Below are 20062 nucleotides of genomic sequence, written 5' to 3'. Positions count from 1 at the left end.
AGAGAGAGATGCTGCCTCTGATCATTACTTTGTGCACTGTTATGAATATGAGGATGGAACATACTAGAAACTTGCTTTTAAACTTTGATCTTTGTGTACAAATATTTCAAGCATTTGGCCAAGGAGCCTTCAATTACAGGAATAGTTCAAGCTTTCCTGAGAACATTTACTCAAAGGCATATTTGTGAAGAAAGAATATTTTTGTGCAATTAGACTAGGGTGCCATGAAAATGACCAAAACAACAAACCTCTATGTATATTGCAAACTAGATGAGCCACAAAAGGCCAGTCCAGGGCGCTACGTCTCTGAAAAACACTCGCAAAATCAATGAAATCTGGGCATCCCTCTCTGGCAATTAGAGTCTGTCCGACACGCAGTGACCTGTCTTGGCACTCAGGTATTCACTAAGTGTTTATTGAATGAATGTATGGAGCCTGTACTAAGAAATCTGAGTTTTATTCATCTTACTCTGGATAATACAACAGACTTTTAAAAATAATAAAATAAAGCAAAGCTTTCTAAGCTGATAAATCTTTTGTGCTTAGCTGCAAGGCCCACTTAGTGAGCAAAACAGGTTTCAGCATATTATTCAGATTTATAGAATGGAATGACCAATGAGACCTGAGTCATTACAAAAATGTAATCCAGTTATTTCAGCAATCATATATTTAATTATGTGCATGCCAGAGCTTTCCCCTTGCAAACTCGAAAGAGATCAGGCTGGAGAAACCAGGAATGGTTCACATATTAAAACCATGTGCTGTTGATGAAATGCAACAGATAAATGTCCTGTGTCACCCAACCCCTGGGATGTGGATAATCCCTTGAAAGCTGAGAACGAGTAAACAGATCAGGGAAAGATCTAGGGGAAAAAGGAAACACATTCCTTAGAAAGTTTATACACAACTAGAGCTGAAGATTGGGAGCCGGGCAGGGAGGGGAAGATGACCAAATACTTCCCCAAGCGTGAGAAGTTAGCAGCATAATCCATTGGGAGTAAAACAAATTTAAAACAAATTCTGCACATAGTAAAAGGCTGCACTAGACGATACATCATCCAAGCTGTTGTGTTGTGAGCCACGGTCCCACTTCCAAGTATATAACTTTTTGATTCTTGCACTAGCCAAATGGACACCACCTCCAGGAAGTATGGGGGATTAGCACAGAGATATCACATCTCCTCCTGGAGGGCAAAACATATCTGAAGGAAGTTCAGACAAAACCACTTCCAGCTAAGCTCATGTTAACAGTGGAACGGACGGTGAGAAAGAGGATGAGTGAGGAGAGCTTCCAACAGCCAAGAATGTTGTTAGGAAAAACACAGCAAAACTGTCAGCAGTTAAAATGAGTTCTGGAGAGTGATGAATTTCATACCAGAGCACCGAGGGGTGCAGACATCCAGTCTGGAGGTGATTAACACAAGCGCTAAGTGATGATTCTGAACCCATGGCGGATTTCCAATTTGATTTTTGCATCTAGACTTTGCTGTCTTGGTTGTGGGGCTCTTGCTTCCTCCCTCCCTTCCTTCCTTTTCTCTCTCTCTCTCACATTCTGATTGGTAAGGAGTTACAGGTCCATGAAGATGAACAACTGCATTTGGGAAATACCTTGGTACCTCCATCCTGTTGGCCTCAGCCTCGGCCTTTGATGGCACTTTTCCCTTGTCCTCTGGCTTTGGTTTACTGTCTCACGATGCACTTCCGAGACTGACTAGAAGACGAGCCCCGAGACCCCGGCAAGGAGATCAGAAGCCAGAAAGTGGTCTTGTGTGCTGTCTGGCCCAGTGCACCATGCTAGTGGGAGTTGAGTGGTGAGCTTCTGGTCCACTCTCCCTTGGTCCTCCCACCACCTGCACAAGCATTTCCCAACCTGCTGGTGTGACTTGGAACCTCTCCCCTTCCCTCCTCCATCTCTACTCCTCTTAGTCACAACCCCGGCTCAGAGTAAGTGGTCTGAATTCACGGCTCCTTTGCTACTGCACCTTCTGGCAAGCTGGCCATTTTCCTCTCTGCACCTTTTGGTTCTTTCACTATCTACGTACGCACTGCCTCCCTCCTGCCTCCATGCTGCTGTGCTATATTCCAGATGGTAAATATTTTAAAACATAATAAAGGCCTCTTCTGATTCTTTCGTTCGCTTGGTATGGTGTTAGGTGAATTAAAAATCCTCCTAATTCAGAAATTATATGTTCCCCATCGCCAAGTTTTAAATATCAGAAATTCAAAGCTGGATCAAATCTTCCAAGTTTTATTTTTAAAATCATGTTTCAAATTGAATGGTACATCTTTTCTCGGTAAGCATATCACAGCCTTAGATAATTGGGTCTTGTGGGATAAGCCATCAATCTCCGTGCGTGATGACCCTGCCAAAATTTAAGACAGTCCTTCCAGACTCAGATCACCGTCACCCGTCTTGTGGAGCCTTCCTCAAGCCCTGCGCAGGGTTCATGGCTCTGCTCTGGGAGCTCGCCCACCTCTTGCCTCCCATCTCAGTGATAGCCAGCAAGACTGGATTGTGATTTATCTGTTTACTGTCTGCCGCCTCCAACAGACAGTAAGCGCCCCCGAGGCCGGGTGGTAATGAATCCATCTCTGCGGCCCCATCATATTGCCTGACACATATTAGGCTCAATAAATGTTAGTTAAGCGAATGAATGTCAATCCCCTGCCTTCCATTCTCCAGGCTAAATATCCCGAAGCATTTAACTGCTACTTAAATGACAGTTTGCAGGAGATGATGCTGAGATGAACATAACAGAGCGGAGGAAGTGAAATGTTTTGCCATCTGGCCCGAAGCCACATCATTCAGAGTGTAAAAGTGATGTAGGAGACATTCCCTTCCTGCTTCTCCTTCCAGGTGCCCTCTCTACCCCAGGGCCCTTGCAAAGACAGGCACAGATATTGGTGGATTCCACCTTCCCTGAAGTCACTGGCAGGAAGTTACTCCCACCATCATCTAAAATGCAGAATGTCTCAATCTCAGTTGCACTGCTTGTAAAACTTCCTCATCACTGCTGTGCACACCTGGGCACCCACTTTTTGCAACCAGAGAGTTTTATGTTTGGCTCTTTCCTAAGGGGTTAGAGGTGAACCCACTGTCAAGAGACAACCAATAAAGTGTTTCCCCCGAAGGAGCAGAGGGTCACGGGCCCAGGAACAAAGCTGAAAGATGGTCAAGCATAAAGCTAATAAACAAAAGGCATCTAGCCAGTCGCAGGATCCATTCAGTGTAGACTATGCGGGGGAGAGTAGATACCTTCCTGAAAATCCTAGGAGAGCAGCCACAGTGAAACGCAGTCAGCAAAATAAAATCAGTATACCTGGGAATTATAACAGCTAATGCCTGCTGAAACATAAACGATGATGCTCGAATGATAAAGGGAAGGGCGGGGTGGTGGCTGGTCTTTAAGGCAGGAGGAAGGAGAGGGATGTGTCAGAACTGATCAGCACGTGGCCTCTATGACCAGCCAATAGGAATTGCTACGCTGCTTGACAGAAATACTCTTTGGTAGAGAAAGGTGAGCTAGAGACTACTACAGGCTTTATGGAAACATCTAAGGCCATCCAACCCCACTGCTCTGATTCCTTGTTCATAAAGGAAGCTTCTGGTTTTCATTTGCTTTCTCATGGAACACTTCCTATCGGGGAGAGAATATGCTAGTTTCATGACATGCATATCCAATTACCTTACGGGGTACGAATCTCATTATGATTCAGTAAATTGACACTCCAGTTTTGTTTTGTTTTTTAATCTCATTTGAGTCTGGCGAGTGTGAATCAATTCACTGGGATTGTCTGAGCAAGATGAATAAACAGAGCTAATTTAGTTTCTAAACTTTGAAAGCCAAAGTCCAGACCATGGGCCTGAGGTAGGCAGGAAGCTAGATATGAGCTGGGAGCAAGGTCACTCCACCAGGTGCAGCGTCCTCATTACCCGGCAGCGGCTCTTCGGACGTACGGCATTCCCCCTGACCCTGACCACTCCCCCTGACCCTGACCGAAGAGTGGCCCCAAGCCTCGTTACACCCTCATTTGCATTGGGGTTTTGACCCTCCTGCGGGGGACTACCGCCATGACAGGTCCGGAGATGCCTATGTAAGGGAAAAATCTCCCCCTCCCGACGTGGGGGTGGAGACAATGCCCCGATTGGCACATGTTCCAAGACCCTCACTCACCCCTGGACCCGATCTTCCTTAGCCACCGACCACCACAACTTTGGTGCAGTGCTCCCCTGGGAGCCTGCCCACCCCTCCCCTTGGGGGTGTATTTTCGCTTTGCTAATAAATCTCTCTCTGTTAAAACTTCTGCTGTGTGTCCACTCTCAAATTCTTTTGTGTCTGTGGACCAAGAACCTGGGACCTCACTGCACCCATCTGACCTGTGCTGGCAACAGGCCCGTGGCGGCCTGAATGAGGCAGTGTGTCTTGCTTCTCAAAGCTTATGAAGATAAGATGATTGCTGCCAGCTGGCAATGCCAGTTAATTATTCTTATAAGTGTTAATACTCCTCATACTGATAGTAGTAACAACCATCACACTATCCCACGCTTGGTTATTTCACTGGGGCTCAGGAATTACACCACATTCTCTCCTACTGAAGCTTGGGTTCGTGCTCTCTCCCTGGGACATATGGATCCATCAAGAGGCAGCTGTCAATGGTTCCAAGTGATGGTGACTATCTTGGCGAGGCTCATCCTTTGTCTCAGAAAAGGGCCACAGCAGATTACGCATTCCGAGTTCTGCTCTTACAAAGCTAACTACGCTGTGTACATTGGCCAATCAGTATTTACGTGATCTAGTTTTAAAACTTGAACAATGTAGGAGGCCAGTCAAAAAGGAAGGGGATTACCATAAGTATTTTGCCTGGAGTTTCTTCTAGGCAGAGAGGTCAGAGGTCACAGTATGGGCAAGTGCCCTCACCATCCTTGGCATCCTTGGCACCACACCCTGACCATGTAGCCTTCCCTAATGTCCAGTTTCCTTATTATCTTTCTCCTTTTTTATATCAGCAAACGTTTACTGATTTCCACAGCATGTTGTACCCCTGAGCATAATGTAGACAAGTGATCATTAAATAATCTCCTTGAAGTTGTGAGAAGAAAGGCAGTTGACATATGATCACAAAATTGAGTTTGAACAATGAGATGCGATTCTCCTCTTGAGTGGGGAAATTTATTCCCTTAGGACTTGTGCTATCATGGCTGAGCCAACCCCATCAGACACCAACACGTTCATCAGGGTGTCTAGCACACTTCGTCTTCAGTCCTTCCCAGAAACGTAAGCTATGTGGGCAAAGACGTTTTTTTGCAAGTCCTGATTCCCAAAGAAAGATTCCCGGCCGGATAAGGATCCATCAAATGTGTTTTAAAAAATGAGTATCCTTGACAGGAAAAAATATTTCTCCTTCCAAATGATGGATAACATAGAAATGAGCGTGGAGATCAAAAGAGAGGCAATTCATCAAGTATCTGCACCGACAAAATGAAGAATGTTTATAAGGCATGCAGACAGCAGAAAATTTGGTGCTGTGGCCGGTCATAGCCACTTTTGCTGCAATCTGATATATCAGTGGGGCAGGTTTATCAAATGAAAATAATAATGCTGCAGTCCAAAAACCTGCAGCGGCTAACCTCTGTTCCGTGACAGGTGATATAAGGAATGAGGAACTCTGTACGGACCCCCACGGGGTAGCTGGCTTCCCTAGTGTGCTTCCTGTGGGTCACGGCTTTGCTCATCAGTCTTCAGATGAAGGATGGGAATGGGGAGACCAGATGCAGTGGGTCAATGGGAAGTAACAAGAGCCTGAGACTGAGATCCATGAGTCCTAATTGCTAATACTAGCTCAACCCAGAGCCAGCCTTGTGGCAAGAACACCAACCCAGGCCACGGGCTTTCCACAGAATATTTTCATCAGCTCTCAAACGTGCCTCAGGCACCCCTGTTCCCGTACCTGCATCCCTTCCCCGGTTGGGATGCTCTCCGCTCTCCTTTCTGTTTATGTTAGTCTTATACAGTCTTCTAGACATATCTGGAATGGTGCCACCTCCTTCCTGAATACCTCTGTCCTCAATGGTTGCTTCATCCCAGGAACTCCTATGGCTGTACACAAGGCTCCCTGCATGTCACTTAATCTAAACTTCTTGACGTGCCATGTACATTGTTAGTACTCTGATGGTATCACATCTTTGTCATTTTGATACCTTTAGCACCTAGCCCAGTGCCTGGAATAGAGAAGGTACTCGAGAAATGCTAGCTGTTGACAATGATAATGATGAATTCAAGGCTAGTGGTTCTCCAAGAATAGCCATATTAGGTAGCAAATTATATCCAGGATCTGGCCTATCACTCATAAGGATGTGAACATCTTGGAAAGTACAACTGGATGTTTAAAGTCCATTCATCCTCTGCTTGAGACTCTCAGAGCTCTGGAAGGCACCAAGGAAAATAGAAGCCCAGGCTGCCATTTTGAAGTCTGACACAGTCGTGAAATCAACCTGAGACTAATCCTTGGAGCAAAGCTAGTGGTGACCACGTAACCGTTAAGTTTAAGCTTATCAAGTTTATACTTAAAATAGAAATAAAGAAGTACAGTATTTCTTTGCTTAATACTATATTTGAACCCAGCAAATACTGTATTGTATACTGTAATTATAAGGATTTGGATGTATTAATATTCAAATCATACCCAGATATCTATGCCAGTATCTCTACACCAGACTTCTAAATTCCACATGTACATACACTATTCTATCTCAAAGGGGTCTCAAGTTTAACATGCCCAAAACTAAATTCTTCATCTCACCCCCCAAACTTCTTCCTCCACCACCCCCCTTCTTTCTCCTTAGCTATTTACACGATTGCTTAAGCCAAAAACTTGGGTTTATACTTGAAACATCCCTCTCCTTCATCCTCCACATCCAAAACACATCTACCACTCTACTTCCATCACCGCCTCCTGGTAGAAGCAACTATCGCCACTCATCTGACCAGAGCCTCTGAACCAATCTCAACCCTCCACTCTTGCCCTCTCCCATCCCTTGTTCTCAGAGTAGCCATAAAAATACTTGAGTGAAAATCAGATCAGGTCACACCTCTGGTCAATATCCTTCTTTGGCTGCCCATTACACTTGGGTTAATACCCAAACTTTCTGCCAAGTCTCTCTTTCCTCTGGCTCTTGCCTACCTCTTGAATATAACTTTCTGATTTTCAGTGTTGATAATATACTCTAACCATGCAGGCCTTCTTTCCGATATGCTCCTACCTGTGGGCCACAGCGGACACAGTGAGTTGCCTGCTGCAAATCCATTTCCTGCCTTCTTCCTCACTAGCAGGACTGTGATTTTACTCAGGGTTTTCCCCTCCTCCACATGGTCACCTGCTTCACTCGGGCAACCACGATAATCCCATTTTCTTTGCCAGTGACTGCTTTAGAAATGAGTATGGGAGGCATCTCTGGCCAATGAGACATGAGGGAAAGTCGGCTGAGAGACTTTTGGGAAAGATTTTCTAGCTCGTATAGAAATATGAGGATAAACATCGCCTCTGCTTCCAGCAGATGGCGCTGTGTCCGACCATGAGGGTTGAAGCCCCGGCGGCCACCTTGTCTGTTGGGAGGGCTTGTAAGGAAAAGCCAACACACTGAGGTTGGCGGGGAAGAAAGATGGATACAATCTGAGATGGGGCTGCTGACTTGGGCAATCCTGGATCTTCCCCACCTATGAACTCATTATTATGTGAGGTAAGACTTTCTTTTTTTAAAATACTTAAGCCAGTTGGGCTGGGTGTTTCTGTTACTTGCAGCTGAAAGCATCTTTCCCTCATGCTATTCACTCTGCCTGGAATACTTTCTCCCCCACCTTCATCTGGAAAACTCCTACTCATCCTTGAGGTTTCAATTTAAAGGCCACTTCTCAAAGAAGCCTTCCTCACCACTTCTCTAGAAATGAGGTAACCCCTATTCTACTTCACCAGAGCACCCCGTACTGTTCCTTTTAAGTACTTCACACATTTTAAAAGTCCACATTCAGTCCACAGTCTCTTCCATGAGACTGCTATGGACTGAATTGTGTCCCCCTCCAAATTTATATGTTGAAACCCTAACCCCCAATGTGATCGTATCTGGAGACGCCATCTTTGGGAGGTGATTAGGTTTAGACGAGGTCCTCAGGGTGGGGCCCTCAGGATGGGATTAGTGCCCTCATAAGAGATATCAGAGAACCTGCACTCTCTCACCGCCATGTGAGGACACAGCAAGAAGGTGGCCATCTGCAAGCCAGAAAGAGGGCCGTCACCAGGAACCGAATCAGCTGGCACCCTGATTCTGGACTTACCTGCCTCCAGAACTGCAGGACATAAATGTCTGTTGTTTAAGCCCCCCAATCTATGGTATTTTGTTATAGTAGCCCAAGCTGACTAACACACTATTGCTTAGTTTTATAATTTATTTTATTTTTTGCTGAGAAAGATTCACCCTGAGCCAACACCTGTGCCAATCTTCCTCTATTTTGTATATAGGTCACCACCACAGCATGGCCACCGAAGAGTGGTGTAGGTCCACACCTGGGAACCAAACCTGGGCTGCTGAAGTGGAGTGCACTGAATTTAACCACTAGGCCGTGGGGCTGGTCCATGACTGCTTAGTTTTAAACTGCTTAACCCAGTAATGCAGAATGCACCTCCTCATAGCTGTACCAATATCCTGCCCTGATGCCAAGACTTGAGAGAAATAATTATACACACAATTATGTATACAAAGGGAATCTACAGACATTAGTGCAGATCAGAGTAGTGGTTCAACATTCAGAATAGATGTAAAGAAACAAACAGAAGGCCAGATAAAGGGCTATTTTTTGCCTAGCCCCAGGGAAGGCTTCTCTAGATGACACCAGCTTCAGTCCTTTGCAGAAAGGGGACTGGCCTATCCTTCATTTCTTTAAGCCTCTCACAGTTAAGCTTGGTGAGGCAGGACCTCTAATAAGAAGTTTAGTTGAGGGTTTAGGAAGCCAGAGTAAACAACACAGGGCCACGCCAAGTATCTGTTTACCCAGGAGCTTCCCCTAATATGGGATGTGTGTGTGTGTGTGTGTGTGTGTGTGTGTGTGTGTGTGAATTTAATTATTGGGGAGAGGGTCCACAGCTTTCATTAGATTCTCAAAAGGGTCAGTAACCCACCTCCCTGCTAAAAAGAACGAAACTACTGCAGAAGGTGGTCAATGTGCTTTGAAAGTGAAAGCACTATATAAGTGCAATATGTTAGTTCTATAGCTCAGATGCTATAGGCCTTTACCTATTTCTGTTAAGTGGGAGCCCTACAGGCCAAGCAGATGATAATGGATAAAACTCTCCTGCAATAATGGCAAGAATCTACAGGAGCTGTCAACTAAATCCACACTACACTGCAAGAGCTGCCCAATTGAATGCATGCTGTAGAAAGACCCTTTGTTTCCCAGATAATGAGACAAAGTCAATACGGGGGATGTTTCCAGCATTCCCTGAAGATGCCACCTACTGTCAGACTTTTCTCCGAACATAATCCCCCACAGTCTTTCACTGTGTGCAACGGGCTCTGTCTGCTAGAAAATATCTCCTTCGTTGGGGAGAAGGAGGAAGAGAAATTCATTTCCTATCACTTACAGAAACTAGCTTACCTAAATTCACCCTAAAATTATGTTCCATAATAAGTGTTTGAAAGCATCATTGCAAAAGGAAATTGTAACTTAAAAATAACTGTATAGTGGACTTAAGCAAAACAAAGCAATAAAAACCCAAACTGATCATCCCGAAATAAGTGCAGCAAATCTGTGGCCTATGACTGTGTTTCATGGAGACAAAGCACCTGAGAAGAAATGGGGAATCCAAAGGCTAAATTTTGGTTTTCATCACATTTTTACCCGTTGTGATTTCCTTTGGCGTTGTTCTAATATTTTCATAGTGGTTTATATCCCCAGAAAAGCCGAGGTGGCACGTGAAAAGATGCTCAACATCACTAGACATAAAAGAAATGCAAATCAACCCGCAATGAGATACCACTTCACACCTATTAGGATGGCTGTTACCAAAAAATGGAAAATAACAAGCAAGGATGTGGAGGAACTGGAATCTTTGTGCATTGCTGTTGACACTGTAAAATGGTGGTGCTGCTTTGGAAAACAGTATGGAGGTTCCTCAGAAAGTTAAACATAGAATTACCATATGATCCAGCAATTCCACTTCTGGGTATACTCCCCAAAGCATTGAAAGCAGGACTTGAACAGACATTTGTACACCTATGTTCATAGCAGCATCACTCACAATAGGCAAAAGTGGAAGCCACCCAAGTGTCCATTGATGGATGCATGGATAAACAAAATGTAGCATATACATACAATGGAATATTATTCAGCCTTAAAAAAGAATGAAATTCTGACACATGCTACAACATGGACAAACCTTGAGGACATTATGCTAAGGGAAATAAGCCAGATACAAAAAGACAAATACTGTATGATTCCACTTACATGCGGTACCTAGAGTTGTCAAATTGATAGAGAGAGAAAGTAGAACGGTGGTTGCCAGGGGCTGGGGGAGGGAGGAATGGGGAGTTAGTGTTTAATGGAGACAGAGTTTCAGTTTGGGAAGATGAAATGAGTTCTGGAGATGGATGGTGGTGATGGTTGCACAACAACATGAAGGTACTCAATACTGCCGAACTGTACCCTTAAAAATGGTTACAATGGTGAATTTTGTGTTGTGTATATTTCTCCACAATAAAAAAAAGGGAAAAAGAAGCCAAGGCAGCAAGCGATACTTACAAGATATAGGCAATCACCCCGATGGACCAGCAGTCAACAGCCTTGCTGTAAGGTTTCTGGGCAAGGACCTCAGGAGCTGTGAAATGACAAAGGAGAGACACAAGCCTGACCATTTAAATGCCTAAGACATAAGACATTTTTTAGGTTTTTTTTTTCTTTTTCTGTGTGCTACTCAGGCTGAACTTTCGTGATTCTAAAAATTGAGTAGAGATATATGACCTGTTGTATTTGTTGGCTTTCCTAACTTGAAAAAAATGAGGGCGTGTGTATTTGTGTGTGTGTGTATGTGTCTGTGTGTGTAACTGGAGATTATCAATCAAATCCAATTAATCAACCAATCAACCAATACCTACTAGGTGGCTATTTCATGTCAGTGCTGCATCAAGCACCATAACTCAGACCAAACTGAGTCAGAGAAAGACTCAGTTTGGGGCCTGGGGTGTGATTCACCTCAAATTAATTCAAGGAAGCATTTCTGGCCCCTGTGTAGGGCCTTTCTAGGTGCTGTGGGGATAGGAAGGTGAAGCCCCCTCTCTCTGCCTTCACGGAGCTTGCAATCACGTAGAGGTTAGACCTAAAATCTGGTCTTTGGGAATCCTGCATAAGGCCTGCTCTTCATTCACTCGCTAAGGTTTTGGGTGGGTTATCTGTCATTTCATCTTCTCATCTGGGAAACAGGAAAAATCCTATTTCATCTCACTTCCGTGGTTCTAATCCACTATTCATCAAGACTCATCCATCCCGGGGGGTTTGGGCTCATTTTGTTCTATTCCCACACTTCCTGTCCCTGGCCCTGAGGCTACCGCTCAGTGTTGGATGCCCACCCAGTGTCTGGCAACCAGCAGTGCTTGCCATACATATTTGTGCAGAGAGTAAATAAATACAAGAAAAGACAGGAAATCTTCTTCTCAAGCAAAATCTCCTTTTTACCCAAATATATCTGATTGAGGTGTCACAGCATAAACATTCCAGAAAAATTAAGAAGCAGAGAAACTAAAAATAGCTATAGCTCACAAGGCACTTGTTCTATGTTGAATTGTGTGGTCCACGGGTTTGGGATGCATTAACTCACTTACCCCAATAGTCCGCGGGGGGAAGAGCTGAATTATCATTACCATCATTATTACCAAGTTACAGGTGAGGGCGCAGAGGGACTGAGAGGTCAAGGGACTTGCCCAAAGTGACCCAGCTGGAAAGTGGTCTCTACAGCAACCTCCTTGCAGAAGGACCTAACCCGAATTAAGTGCCTGCCATGATCTGGGTCTTATGCTAGTCATTCATAAAGGTTTCTACTGTAATCCTTTCAACAACTCTGACAATTACCCTTATCTGCACCTGACAGATAAGGAAAATGAGCCTCCCATGAGGTCCTTTTCTGAGGCCACCCAGGAGATATGGGCCAGATGGGATGTGAACCCAGGTCAATCTCACCCTTGTTTGGCTCTTTCCACTGGAATATACTGATGGTGAAGGAGAGAGTTTCTTCAGTCTGTAAGAAAAGTCCCTTTGCAGAAAAACTAACATGGAAATCTTCTCTTTCATTCTATTGAAGATAAATCTTCCTGAGCAAGAACAGGGAAGTATACAAACTGTTGTTGAATGCTTCTGGATACGGTGGTAAAAAATACAATCCACAGATCACCCCCAAATCTAATTTTAGGTTTCAGCCCCAATTCCTCCAAACTTCCAATCAGACTTTATTTTTTTTAACAAGAGCAAAATAAATAAATTTGTACATCCTTTCCTTGCTATGTTCACCCTCAGTGTAGTAGCACTGACAGAACTATAAAACTCTCAAATTCGAGAAGCGGCCCTTGGATGATGAGGAGCTGGCTGTGTCAATACTTCCTTTTCCTCATAACTGCTAAGAGCATATTTCTCCGACTCTTATATTATGGCAACTGACAGAAGGGAGCCATTTACCACAGTCGATGTCTTGATGATTTAGGAGGTACGCTTTCTCTGAGCCGAAGTTCTGATCTGAGTGGCCGCACAGGCGCAGATGGTGGGACGTGGCTGCATCTGCAAGGAACTTATTTCTGAGCCTCCGGGGCCATCCTTGTGGCCTGATGGAAAGTTCAAAAGAGGCACAGAAGGCTCGCAGAGCAACGTCTGACCCAGCTTCATCTCCTGGCAGAGCTGACAGCAGATGTCATGAGCACAGAGCCAAGCTGGGGGCCAGAGGCCCTGCCTTCTGTGTCACGGAGTCTGCAGGGCTCTTTCGGGAGACAGAGAGCCAGCCTTGAGCAGCCACTCCCCGGAACCAGATGTCAAACAGTGGCACAGAGGCACTGGGAGGTCAGCACAGGATTTAGAGCACAAACTCATGTCACGTACCAGGTGCGACATGGGGACAGACACACGAGGAAGGAAGCTGTCAGCACCTTTGACAGCTGATTCCATAGTTTCTGAGCAAAGACTGGGCCCATCCCTTGAGCCACAAAGTATAGAGGGGGAGGAAGACACGGGTCCCCCTGCAAAGCAGGTTTTGCTCCCGGGAAGGGCGAATACTCTGTGTTCTCGTCAGCTCTCCATCCTCACAGTTCTCCAGCACTGTGGATGTGGGAGGGAGGATTCTTTAAAAGAATAGCCTCCTCCTCATCATCTTCTGTTAGAAAGAGGAAGGTCCTGGCCCCCATCCATTGTTCAGTAACCCAAAGAATAAAGAACGCGGTTTCTCTCCAGAAATCTGCACACCCAGGGGCACTGGTCCACCAAGCACGTCACCTTCAGTCTGGCAAATTCGCCAAGGTTTTGGAGAATTGTGCAAGGGACCGCAAAGACTTGAAAACCAAGTGGCTGATTTTTATGCAACTTGGAGTTTGGATGTTACTTGAGACGTTTAGATTCTTGAACCCATAGATGACACTTGTATCATTTATTAAATATGAGATTTTAAATGGTAAATGTTATAATGCCAATAATATGATTTAAAAAAAAAATATTTCTGGTTTGGGTCAGTAGCATGGATGTTAGGGGAAAAGTTCTAAATCATTAACAAAAGTAAATGCCAGGATAACAATATTGGGGGTGGAAGTCTATGTTCTTGTGCCAAACATTTTTTGTTCCTTTTGATGGTGTGTCTTATCTGGGTTGTATCAACAACAACAAAATATAAACATTTTTTAACCAATTGGAGGCAGGTGAATCATTTGCCTTCTGGTGAGGTTCTTAATTGCACTTGAAACAAATGCAGAGGGTGAAATGGAAGTGTAATGTAATGATAAAAAAGACAAACCAAAGGGATTTGGAAATAATATTCTCACCAACTTAAAATATTTTAAAAATTGTAGAATGGCACCCACACTAATGGCCCACATTCTAATTTCACTTGTGATGTGAGTCTTGGAACCAAATGTTCTCTGGGACATTGTTTGCACAAGCCTACCCACATCACTTTTCATCTCATAGTAATTCTTGAAAAAAATAAATTCTCAGGCAATATTCAAAGCCCTCCTGAGAATTTGATATGGGGACCAAACCATGATGAACCCCTTAAATCAGCTGGGAGAGTCTCTCTCCTGCTCTCCTTCTGTGTTGTTTCGCCAACCTGTTGAATTCACCTGGTTTGGGGTCCACTCCCTGCCATTTTCTTGATCCCTTTTAGCTGTGGTGTAGCCCTGGGAAAGTCCACTTCTCACTCTGATCTTTTTAGAGACCAGTTTTCACTTTGAGAACCAGCCAAACTTCCTCGTATTGTGTTATCAATCTTATACCGTTGGCAAGAATTCTGCTGCAATTCTAAAATGTCGCAGCATCCAATTTTAAGAACTTTCAGACGACAAATGAGCTTCCAGGCTGAGGAGGCCCAGAGCACAGTCCATCCAGAGCCTTGCAAAGTGATAAGCGTTCTCTGAGCCATCACAACTCCATCTCTCCCCAACGCTGCCTGCAGATGCCGAAGAACTTCTTAATCAAGGAGAAATAATTTTCTCTCCTAATTGTACCCAGCACAATTCCTGTGTAGGAGGAGGTTGGCAACGACTCTTGCCACCCCCCCACCTAATAGAGGGAGGCTTTGAATTGAAATAACTTAATTGGAGCTATTGACAAAGGGAGCAGTCATTAAAAGGCGATGTGGCTTGTTTGTGATGCCATCAGCCCCCAGGCAAAGCAAGAAAGGGCTTAGTCTCCTGGCACAGCTATGCCAGAAGGAAAATCTATTCAAGTGGAGAGGGCACACGCATTCCTCAAGTGCATTTCAAGGCACAGTCCCTGGGGGCTGTCGGTGGCCATCGGTGGCAGTAGAGAGACCCATCCACCTGGAGGTGCTGAAAAGGACGTATGCAAGATAGGCCATAGGTCCAACCTTCTGATTGTCCCTTAGGCTTGGACGAAGCCATCCTTTTAGAGGTGTAGAGAGTAGGGCTGGGGTGGGGGGAGCTCTAACTGAGTAACATGTTGGGCATAGCAGTTGTGCTCCCAGATCCACTCACCAAAAGCCTATAACACACTAGCCTCCTGTATGCACCTACTGTACCTTACACATCCCTTCACTGCTGTGCGAATCACAGTGTCAATTACAAAACTTCATGCTGCTGGAGAACAAGGACATCTTGCTAGTCTGTATTTTCAGGGCTTAGTATGTTTTGGTTGATCAACAAAAGATTATTCAACTGAACCCAACCTACTCAACACACACACCATTACTTCTATAAGAAAACTTTTTCCAAACTCCGTACAACTGATTTACAAATAAACTTAGCTCCCTCAAATATTTCTGGTGAGTAGGTACAGGAAAAAAAGAATAAAAAGAGAGAGAGCAACAAATTTTGGAATGCAAGCAACTGTTGATTGGGAACTACCCATACTAGGTACAAGTAAGATCAATTGAGAAATACCTGTCCTTAGCAAATGATTTCTTTTCTTTTCTTTTTTTATTTTTTTTTAATTTTTTTGTGAGGAAGATCAGCGCTGAGCTAACATCCATGCTAATCCTCCTCTTTTTTTTTGCTGAGGAAGACCGGCTCTGAGCTAACATCTTTGCCAATCCTCTTTTTTTTTTTCCCCCCAAAGCCCCAGTAGATAGTTGTATGTCATAGTTGCACATCCTTCTAGTTGCTGTATGTGGGACACGGCCTCAGCATGGCCGGACAAGCGGTGCGTCGGTGCGCACCCGGGATCTGAACCCGGGCCGCCAGTAGCGGAGCGCGTGCACTTAACCGCTAAGCCACGGGGCCGGCCCAGCAAATGATTTCTGACATGAATTTTGGGGGTAAAAGAGGCAGAATTATCCCTAATTCTCTGCATATGGCTGTTTTTCATGCTGCTCTCCTTTTAAAAGCTTTTCTCAAAGGGATTTCAGAAATACTAGTTTTAGGGCTAAAGGAGAGAAAAGATCCTCTGTTAAATGATCTTTCAGAACTCCTTTCCTGGTCAGATCTTGGGGGTTACTAATTCAGTTTTCTTGGCTATTCCTGATAGAAACAGTATCCCATTGGCTTGTTCAGTTTATACCAGTAAATAGAAGTTAATCTCCATGTAAACCATGCAGCCTCAGCAGAGCATCCCACGAGCTGCTGGAGACATCCATGGACAGATGTGGGCCTCCTTCTGAGTCCCAGGCTTAACTCATGTTCCTTAGTGAAACGTAGGTCCAAAATTTAAAATAATTGAATTTACTGCTGTGAGACTCACTACCAACCCACTGTGGAAAATTCCACTTGGTGGGAAACATCTTCCATAAACCAAGCTGTTTTATATTGATTTAGAGCAAGGATCTTGGTCAAGGGAAGAACTCCAGAGATTTCAAAAAGAAAAAAAAACTTCAGAAACCTTTCATCTTGTTTTTAAAACAATTAAATTGCCCATTTTCCTTACTGAAAGAGAGACAAGAAAAAGGCTTAACCCAGTGTAACTGGAAATGAGAAGAGCGTCTGCCTTGTTGGGATAATGGATGGGGATGGGGGTGGGGGCCACGGCAATCAATCTTCAGGCTCCTATAAAGTAGGAAAAGAATTTTCCTTTTTCCTGTGCTCTCAGGGGTGTGCTGAAGCAGTTTCTGCTGAGAAGAGACTGAGAAGATCTCACCCTGTTACCAAGTTCACGTTCAAGGCGATTTGTTCTCCTCTATGGATGTTTGAGTGCCACTGCTCTCAGTACTTCAAGGATAACCCCTTCCAGTGCATGAACGACAGGGACACAATCAGGACGGGCCAGCCTGGGGTGGGAGGAGCATCCCTTGATGCCAGAAAATGAAAGTTAATGGTCCAGAACAACGGGACCTAGGTGGTGTTTCTCCTTTTATTCAATCATTAAATGGGTTGGGTCCCCTTTCAGGAACTGGCTTTATGGGGTGAGGAAGGCAGACCTGGTCTCTGCCCCCATGGCATGCCTGTTACTCTGGGCATTGAGTGGAGACCCAAGCCACAGCAGTAATGCCAGCCTCAGCTGCCTTCCTAAGGACAACGATCAGGCCAAGACAGACAAGATTGTGGCAAGATGGGAGAGGTGTTATTGATTTTCAAGTTTAACTTAGTCTAAATAAAACTCTGGAAATACTGAATTTACTCCAAATAAAACTCTGAAAATATCCAGGGAAAGAATATATTACCTCCAATAGTCAAATGATGGAGAAGGTGCAAACAGAAAGAAAGGGAAAGATATGGAGGGGGAAGAAATCGCTGTGGCTAGTGGTATAAGAATATGCCTTCACGTTGTATTCTAAGGATCAAGTAATGGGTATAAAGCTGAACGAGGGGGAAAGGTATGAAGGATCATTTCATAATTAAATGAGAGGTAGTGAAATGATGGCCTGGATTTAGGTTGTTTTCACTTAAAACAACTTTACTTGTCTGGATTTAAGAAGTTTTAAATAGTCAGGCACATTGACTTTTTAGTGCAAGAAACCTAGGATCCACCACTTACTGTATGTGTGGACATGGGCAAGTCATTTACTCTTTCCAAGCCTCCATTTTGTTCATCTGTAAAATGGGAACATTAACAGAGCCCAACTTTTAGGATTGTTGTGAGGCTTAAAGGAAATAATAAGCACATAAAAAGTTATGGATATAACTAGTAGTAGTTATCATATAAGGATGAAGAGTTGGGAGAACCATTGGAGGAAAAACAGAATGTAGGTTTTATTATTTTCCAGGATTAAGGCTGGACGGATCCTTGATATCATTTGGTACTTCCCCTTGATTTTAGCTTAACATAATGGAGATGATTTATAAATGAAGATTTCCATCCTTTTTGTGTGTGTGTGAGGAAGATTAGCCCTGACTAACATCTGTGACCACGTTCCTCTACTTTACATGTGGGACTCCTGCCACAGCACGGCTTGGTAAGCTGTGCGTAGGTCCACGCCCGGGATCCCAACCTGCGAACCCTGGGCCACCGCAACGGAGCGTGCGAACTTAACCACTAGACCACCAGGCAGGCCCCTCCATCCTTTTGATTAAAAGCTTCAGAAGTCAGGACTGAGCTGGGCCCACATGCGATGGAAGGGCAGGTTACGAGAACTTGAATCTTAGAGTTGGACGGAGCCTTACGAACCCCCTGTACAAACCTCCCATCCACTTGGTTCCTTTGTTCATTGAATTATTGATCCTTTTGCTCATTGAATTATTGATCCTTTTGCTCCCTTAATCACTAACACATTTACATCGTCCCCACAGGGTCCAGGCACCCATATAGACACTGCAACCCAGGAACGGCCTGTCCATCATTGCTGTCAGACAGCGCTACAGAAACGAGGATAATTTGTCATATTATGAGAGATTCTATGAGGAACGCTGGTGTGTGTGGCATCTTCATAGCTCTGCATTTATTGAGAGAAGAGAGATGTACTTCTTTCACATTGTCTCTCCCTGGCCCTCTGCCTTCCCCCATCCCCACTCTCCAGGCCTGGCGTCATCAAGATTACCCTCTCCGTCACCTTGAGCTCTCTCCCATCCTTTAAGTAGCTACAAGGGTGCAATGCCCAGCTCGAACCAATCCTTGCTTTCATTGGCCCCAGTTATAATTCTTTTTTCAAGAGGAGTTAGAAAAAAATTGTTCCAGAAGACTGCTTATAAAAATAGGTATATCCTAACTTTTTCCCCAATTCTTTGTGTAAAACTCAAGCTCCTGCCATCTCCCCTACCTGCTGAGATACAGCTGACCAGACACTAAGATTAGCAGCAGCTCTCCCTGTCTTTGAACCAGCTTCTGTTTTTGAAAACGCGTTTGAAACATCCAACCTGCCACATCTCCTATGATGTCAGCAAGGAGAGGCTGGCAGACAGGCGACTTTCCGGCCTACGGCTCAGTCTAAGATTCATCTGTTCTCTTGCTAGCTGGCCTCACCTCCCTGAGGGGGCCAAGGAGAAAAGCATTTGGCTTGAACTTCCTGCATGTGACAGTGGGGAGGAAACAGCCCTAAGAGACAATAGTCAGTCATGGTCAAAGGTAGTGAAGATTTCTTGGAATATCATGGCTTTTCCCAAGTGGCTCATGAAAGGAGATCAGAGGGCCTGGGGATCAGAGGAACTGGATTCAAGTTCTACTCTGCTAGACAAGCTAGGCAATGTGACAGAGAAATTACAGGAAGGAGCCCAGCAGAGAAGTAGGGTGGTCTCATGGGAGAGTGAATTTCTATGAGAATGCTTTAAAAAGGATTAGATTGTACACGTAGAGGGCCACGATCATCTCTGTCACCTCAGATCCAGCATCGAATCAGAGGACAGAATCACAGGTGGGCTCTGTGCCAGCGTATCTCAGAAAATTCATTATCTTTCTATGCCTCAGTTTCCTGCCCAGCAGGGCACCTGCCACTTTGTCCTGGGGTTAGGCCTTTGAGGAAAAGAATTTGAGCTCAACTGAAGAGCTGCATGTGACCCACCATTTTAAGGAATATCATGAGGGATTCTGGTCCAGGGCTAGACACTTGGATTCTAGTCTTCCTATCCTTGAGGAATTTCCACAGGTGCTGAGGATGAACACAGTTCCCTTGCTGGTGGATGAGTAAGTGTCTTAAATCAACTGCAATATGGTTCCAAATAGTTAGTGACACTGTGTGTCAGAGAGGTGGCGGGAAGGATTTCTTTTAAACAGTGGGAGAGAGAGATGACATTTCTACCCAGCAGTGGGCTGTTCAGAGATGGTAAACAATATTCTAAAGATCAAGGCAAATAAAATGCAGGCATAAATTTCAGAGGCGAATTTGGCCTCAGTAAGAATCTCATTACAACAAGGAAGTGATATTGAATGTAGTTAGTCAGACCTGCTTCCTGTCAGTAGTAGAATTTTCAGCAGCAGGGGTATTAAAAAAGAAAAAACTTCACTGTGAG

At 44.5% G+C, this 20062-nt stretch overlaps 1 protein-coding gene across 2 annotated transcripts in view; it reads right to left on the bottom strand.

The window, feature by feature from the left end:
* Positions 1–20062, bottom strand: part of CAMK1D (calcium/calmodulin dependent protein kinase ID) — a 410392-nt gene that overhangs the window by 24828 nt on the left and 365502 nt on the right. For both annotated transcript variants that reach the window (XM_058532428.1, XM_058532429.1), the window contains exon 6: positions 10791–10866. In XM_058532428.1, coding sequence (XP_058388411.1) covers positions 10791–10866 — 76 coding nt within the window. The remainder of the gene's footprint in view (positions 1–10790; positions 10867–20062) is intronic.

Source organism: Diceros bicornis, chromosome 36 (genome assembly GCF_020826845.1).
Source record: "Diceros bicornis minor isolate mBicDic1 chromosome 36, mDicBic1.mat.cur, whole genome shotgun sequence".
Lineage (NCBI taxonomy): Eukaryota > Metazoa > Chordata > Mammalia > Perissodactyla > Rhinocerotidae > Diceros > Diceros bicornis.
The sequence above is the reverse complement of the archived record's forward strand: the minus strand, read 5'-3'. Positions and strand labels throughout refer to the sequence as shown.